The following is a 7500-nucleotide window of genomic DNA, read 5'->3' on the forward strand; positions in this document are numbered from 1 at the left end:
ATATATATATATGTATGTATGTTATAATATATATTATATATATATATATATATATATATATATAAATAAGAAAATGGAGGAACAAATTCATTTCAATAAGCAACTTACAGATATTACCAATTCATATTATTTATTAACTACATAAATAGGAACATCCAAATCCAACAAAACAATATACATCAATATGTAAGATAATAATATCATAAGAATAATACACATAAAAGGGATCTTACAGCTGTTTCAGCCTGTAGATAAAGGTATCTCATTCTGCCTATATTAGTCAGATGTATTCAGGTAATATGCAGTTAAAAATGAGTTACTTATATATATATCTCAAGGCCTCGTCAGAGAGTATAAATGACGATTATAAAAATGCAAATATAAATAGGAAACAAAATACACATACACAAGAATATATATATATATATATATACATACATATTTACAAATATATATACATATATATATACATCCATCATCATCATCATTTAATATCGTTTTCCATGCTGGCATGGGTTAGACGGTTTGACATGGAGCTGGTCAACTGGGGGAGCTGTTCAGACTCCATTTGTCTGTTGAGGCACAGTTTCTACAGCTGGATGACCTTCCTAATACGCCAACCACCCTACAAAGTGTGCAGGTGGCCTTTTCACTGTCGTGTAATAAGCTGGTTATCTATATGTGCACAAACGCACACTCATATATATATATATATATATATTTGCTTATTTATTTAACTATTATCATTAACCTGAAGATTGTCTATAACCATAATTCGAATTTATAATTGAATTTAAATTATTGTAATTCGAATTAGGTTATGGCCATGAAATGTGCGTAGTGGTTTTACTATAATGAACTTTTAATACTTTTTGTTAGTTATATATATAAAAAAATATATATATATATATATAAATATAAATTAATAATTTTATATTTTATATATTTTGCAAATTATATTAATTATTTTTATTTTTGTGTTTTGGTTTGTGTTTTTCACTGTTTGATTTGCCTAATAGTGGTTTTATCTCTAATTTAATTTATATATATATATATTATGGAGATGTACTTGCATAGCAAGTGATTTGATCTGAGATCGTGTGCTGAAACGAAAACAATTGCAGCGTGGAAGGTGTTTATAAGCCATTTAAGAAACACACAAAAGCCGTTCGATTCACTTCAACATTTAAGTTTAATTTGTCAAAATATTTTCGTCGCTTTAAGACCGCGACCTGTTCACTGACAAAAATCCGTGCTGCACAGCGAACAGGTCGCGGTCTTAAAGCGACAAAAATATTTTGACAAATTAAACTTAACCCTTTAGCATTCAAACTGGCCATATCCGGCCAAAAATATTCTGCCTGTTTTATATTCAAACTGGCCAGATCTGATCTCTCACACCAACCCTACAATATCATTTTAAAAATTAACAGCTACCTCATCAAAATCTCAAAACTACAAGATAATGCATGATTAGTTCAAGGCAATTTGGATGAAGAAGCATTTGGCAGAATAATGTGAACACTAAAGGGTTAAATGTTGAAGTGAATCGAACAGCTTTTGTGTGTTTCTTAAATGGCTTACAAACACCTTCCACGCTGCAATTGTATATAATATATATATATAAACCTTATTCAGCATGGATTTTTGTCAGTGAACAGGTCTCGGTCTTATAGCGACGAAAATATCTAGAGAATAAAGGTCGAGCGTCTTCAGCCTTTCTTCATTAGACAAATGCTTGAGACCAAGAACCATGTGGGTAACAGCTTCTGGACTCTTTCGAGATGATGTATGTCTTTGAGGAGATAAGTGTTGACCCCTGCCATAAAACCATGTCTGGCCATTGATCATTTGGAAAAGCAGGGGAATTAGGGTTGCGAACAGCAAAGGCCCCTGGCTGTTGACTATGGGCCCAGATGTTATTTAACCCCTACTAGCTTGGAAACTGTGGATCTTTGTCTTGTAATTTATTTGGTGTCCCTGCCAGTGTTGGTGCCACGTGAAGAATCTCCAGTCCACTCTGTAAAGTGGTTGGCATTTGGAAGGGCATCCAGCTGTTAAAACCCTACCAAAACAGACACAGAAGCCTGGTGCAGTGTCCTTGCCTGGTCAGCTCCTGTCAAACCGTCCAGCATGGAAGGTGAACCTCAAATGACGATGATGATGATGAAACTAAAGATTGTACAAGAAACAAAATAAAAGTTGGAGTAGAACGAAACATGTCTCCCCACATTCTCTCTCTCTCTCTCTTTCTCCATCTTACTACTGTCTGTTTCTCTTTAGGGAATGGCACAGGTGGAGAGTCAATATGGGGTGGAGAGTTTGAAGATGAGTTCCATCCCAGCCTGCGTCATGATCGACCCTACACTCTCAGTATGGCAAACGCCGGGGCCAATTCTAATGGATCACAGTTCTTCATCACAGTCGTTCCTACGGTAAGTTGATCTTATTTAACCCCAGGTCGGTCCTGATCTAGTAGACTTGTGATGAAACATGTCAGCATCCTGTCTTTTATTCAGACATAGTGTATCTAGGACTGTATTATCTAATGTGCCCTTTCTTGTTGTTGTTTAGTCCCAGGTCAGTCCTGATCCAGTTGACCTATGATCAAAGATCTTCCAGCTGTGACCATCCTGTCTTTTATTATTCATGCATCATGTATCTAGGATTACATTATCTAATGTGTCCTTCCTTGTTGCTTAGCCACAGGTCAGTCCTGATCCAGTAGACCTATGATCAAAGATGATCCAATCATGACTATCCAGTTTATTTTTCTCTAATGAGCGACTACATTGTTCAGTGTAACCTTCTCTAAGACTGTAGGCTGTGATTTGGCTTCTGTTTTTAGCAGACTGAACCACCACAGAGTCTGCATTGTTATAACCAACTTACCCCCTCCCCCAACCTTGCTGGCCTTGTGCCAAAATTTGAAACCATTATTGTTGTTGTTCTTCTTGTTGTTAAGGCAGTGAGCTGACAGAATCTGTAGCACATCGGGTGAAATGCTTAGCGTTCTAAGTTCAAATTCCACTGAGGTTGACTTTGCCTTTCACCCTTCTGGGGTCAATAAATTAAATATAAAATATAAAAAAACTAGTCCCATCCAACCAAAATTTCAGGCCTTTTGGCAAAATTTGAAACTGTTATTATTAACCTTATTGTTCTTCCACTGAGGTTGACTTTGCCTTTCATCATTTCAGGGTCAATAAATTAAGTACCAGTTGTGTACTGGGGTCAATATAAAAAAACTAGTCCCATCCACCCAAAATTTCAGGCCTTTTGGCAAAATTTGAAACTGTTATTATTAACCTTATTGTTCTTCCACTGAGGTTGACTTTGCCTTTCATCCTTTTGGGGGTCGATAAATTAAGTACCAGTTGCATACTGGGGTCAATATAATTGATTTATCCTCCACCCCAAGATGGCTGCCCTTGTAGCAATATTTGAAACCATTATTCTTATCATTAAAGCAATGGATTGTCTTAATCATTAGGGCACCAGTAAAAACTCCGTTTTTGCTGTTCTGGCTCTTTGCATTATGAGTTCAAATTTGTCTGGGGTCAGTTTTACCTTTCACCCCTCTGTGGGTGATATGCTACAATACCAGTGATAAACAGGGGTTGACTAACCTCCTCACTTTTAAGTTGTGAATTATTTAGTATTTAATTTGCACTCTTTTACTCTCTCTTTACTTGTTTCAATCATTTGACTGTGGCCATGCTGGAGCACCGCCTTTAGTCGAGCAACTCTACCCCGGGACTTATTCTTTTGTAAGCCCAGTACTTATTCTATCGGTTCTTTTTGCCGAACCGCTAAGTGACGGGGACATAAACACATCAGCATCGGTTGTCAAGCAAATGCTAAGGGGACAAACACAGATACACAAACACACACACGCATATATATATATATATATATATTACGACGGGCTTCTTTCAGTTTCCGTCTACCAGATCCACTCACAAGGCTTTGCTCGGCCCGAGGCTATAGTAGAAGACACTTGCCCAAGGTGCCACGCAGTGGGACTGAACCCGGAACCATGTGGTTGGTAAACAAGCTACTTACCACACAGCCACTCCTGCACTGTGACAATAATAAAGATATGTTATGGCGAAAGTGCGGATAAATTTCGACTTGCCCTTGTACAACAGCAGGCAGGTGTGTAGAATGGGTTTAACGAGGAGGTGTCTACAAGAGGTTGAACAAGTCTATGTATGTTGAGGGAGGCAGTGTATATAATGTATTGAATGAGTGTATATAAGGAGCTGAGGGAGTGTATAGAATGTAGGGAATGAGTGTATACAATGTGTTGAGGGTGTATGTTGAATGGGATGAGGGAGGCAGTGTAGAAAATGTGTTGAAAGAGTGTATATAAGGAGCTGAGGGAGTGTATAGAATGTAGGGGTGAGTGTATACAATGTGTTGAGGGTGTATGTTGAATGGGATGAGGGAGACAGTGTATAGAAAATGTGATGAAAGAATGTATATAAGGAGCTGAGGGAGTGTATAGAATGTTGGGAATGAATTTCTATATATGTCTGCTGTTACACTTGTCCAAATGAATCCTCATTTTCTTTTTCTTCTGGACAGCCATGGTTGGACAACAAACATACAGTGTTTGGTCGAGTGACCAAGGGGATGGAGGTGGTTCAGACCATCAGCACGGTGAAGACCAACCCAAAGACAGACAAACCATACGATGACATCAGGATAGTGAGTGTTACCATTAAGTAGTGCTGTGATCTTCTCCCGGAGCATAGGAGACACTCATTTGTCAACCCTCAATGGGGTACACGAAAGGGACGCTGGACAAAAGACACAGCAGGATAAACAGTCAGAACAACTGGGGTACATGCAAAATGTGTGTGTATGTATGTATATACATGCAGCATTGCCCAGTGTTGCTCGGGTTTGTTTCGGCCCTTTAGAATTGGAATTTTTGAAAAGTAAAAATTTTGCATTATGTAGCTTGTTATTCTCTTTAAGTGAACATTTTTCTGGATGAAATACACCGAAAAATGGCGACACAGCAGTCAAAAAAATCGTAAAAAATCGGGATTTTCATAGAAAAAAAGTACCTTTTTGATGTAAATAATTTTTGGTGTTAACATGGTCTGATATGAATTTTTTCTTCTACGGAATGAAGAGCAAGCCTTCTTCTATCATACTCTCAATTTTGGTCAACTTGCGCCGCAGGGTCTCGGAGGAGATAGTGCTAGTTGAAGGCTACCAAGCCTGCCACACACAGACAAGTTCAGCTTTATATATATTATATATATATATATATATATAATATATATATATATATATATATATATATATAAGTGTGTATATGATTATCAATGTTTATGTTTCTAATATATGTATATCTACAACAGGCATATGTACATGTATGTGTTTATGTATATATGTGTGTGTGTGTATATATATATATATATATATCCCAAAAAGTATACACTTGTAAATATACATATATACACAAAAAGATCCCTTTATGACTGCTTGTGTGTGTGTGTGTGTGTATATATATATATATACATACATACACACACACACACACACATATATATATATGAGCATATCTACACATATTTGTGTTGTGTGTGTGTATTTATATACATGCTCATATACATGTATGTATGCATGAATATATATATATATATGTACATTCTATTCTTTTTTTTGTCAAAAACAAATTTTCTGCCAATAAAATTTATTTTTTTAATATTTCTTTCAAACTTTATTTCACATTTCAAACACAACAAACTAAAACCCCAAACAACATATTATTAAGGTGTGTCTGTGTGTTTGTGTGTGTATATATACTCTTTTACTTGTTTCAGTCATTTGACTGCGGCCATGCTGGAGCACCGCCTTTAGTCAAGCAAATCCTCTCAAATTACACCACAATCTCAGACAATAACAAATAATATTGTATTTATTGCCTGTGAAAATTATAGAATATAAAACAACTTTGATAAAAAATTATACCTACTTTTCTGACGGAAACAATGCCGTTCTGAACATTTTGGCCGCAACTGTATATATATACATGTATATGTATGTATATATATATATATAGAACAATCTTACTTATATGAGTACAGGACACCAAAAGGACGTCGGCCACAATGAGAAACGAAAACATAGACACAAACCCAAGGAACTGGACATTTTTTTAAACAACAAAAAAATAGAGTACAGGACAATTAACACAAAGAAAAAAACCCTTCTTCATTCGCTATGGTTTCATCTACTCTACATTTCTAGCGACTGAAGAAGGGGTTTTTTCTTTGTGTTAATTGTCCTGTACTCTATTTTTTTGTTGTTTAAAAAAATGTCCAGTTCCTTGGGTTTGTGTCTATGTTTTCGTTTCTCATTGTGTTCGACGTCCCTTTTGGTGTCCTGTACTCATATATGCGTGTATATATATACATGTAGAGGTAGGTACGTACATATATGTATATATATATATATATGCATATGTTTTATTTTATTTATTAATATATATGTATATATATATATATATATATATGCGTGTGTGTGTTTGTCTCCCTAGCATTGCTTGACAACCGATGCTGGTTTGTTTACGTCCCCGTCACTTAGAGGTTCGGCAAAAGAGACCAATAGAATAAGTACTGGGCTTGCAAAGAATAAGTCCCAGGGGGCGATTTGCTCGACTAAAAGGCGGTGCTCCAGCATGGCCGCAGTCAAATGACTGAAACAAGTAAAAGAGTAAAGGGAGTATGCGTATGAGAGAGAGAGAGAGAGAGAGAGAGAGATAGTAGCAGATAGTTGTCATTGTTAAATGTGTGTGAATCGCCGAATTGGGTTATCGGGAAAACAAACAGAGTAATTTACTCATTAATTACTTCATACTGAAAGTAATTACTTCATATTAGCAGTAATTATTCAAATTTTGATTCTGCTATTTGCGACAGAGTTCTAACCCAGGAGATGATTGTTGTCAATTATATAGATTATGTATATAAATCATACATTTAAAAAAAAAATATTTTTTGTTACTTGTTTCAGTCATTTGACTACGGCCATGCTGGAGCACCGCCTTTAGTCGAGCAAAACGACCCTGGGACTTATTCTTGTAAGCAAGCCCAGTACTTATTCTATCGGTCTCTTTTGCCGAACCGCTAAGTGACGGGGACGTAAACACACCAGCATCGGTTGTCAAGCAATGCTAGTGGGGGACAAACACAGACACACAAACACAGACACACAAACACACACATACATATAGATATCATCATCATCATCATTTAGCGTTCGTTTTTCATGCTAGCATGGGGGGTTGGACGGTTCAACTGGGGTCTGTGAAGCCAGAAGGCTGCATCAGGCCCAGTCTGATCTGGCAGTGTTTCTACGGCTGGATGCCTTCCTAACGCCAACCACTCCGCGAGTGTAGTGGGTGCTTTTTACGTGCCACCCGCACATATACATATATACGACAGGCTTCTATCAGTTTCCGTCTACCAAATCCACTCA

The 7500-nt window shown here is 36.7% G+C and overlaps 1 protein-coding gene across 1 annotated transcript in view; it reads left to right on the forward strand.

Moving 5' to 3' along the window:
* LOC118768589 (peptidylprolyl isomerase domain and WD repeat-containing protein 1-like) overlaps positions 1-4981 on the forward strand; it is a 19933-nt gene extending 14952 nt beyond the window's left edge. Inside the window, exons 12-13 of the mRNA XM_036515370.1 lie at positions 2284-2435; positions 4591-4981. Of these exons, the coding sequence (XP_036371263.1) occupies positions 2284-2435; positions 4591-4734 (296 nt within the window). The 3' untranslated portion in view covers positions 4735-4981. The remainder of the gene's footprint in view (positions 1-2283; positions 2436-4590) is intronic.
* Positions 4982-7500: the final 2519 nt, after the last annotated feature.

This window comes from Octopus sinensis, linkage group LG30 (assembly GCF_006345805.1).
Source record: "Octopus sinensis linkage group LG30, ASM634580v1, whole genome shotgun sequence".
Lineage (NCBI taxonomy): Eukaryota > Metazoa > Mollusca > Cephalopoda > Octopoda > Octopodidae > Octopus > Octopus sinensis.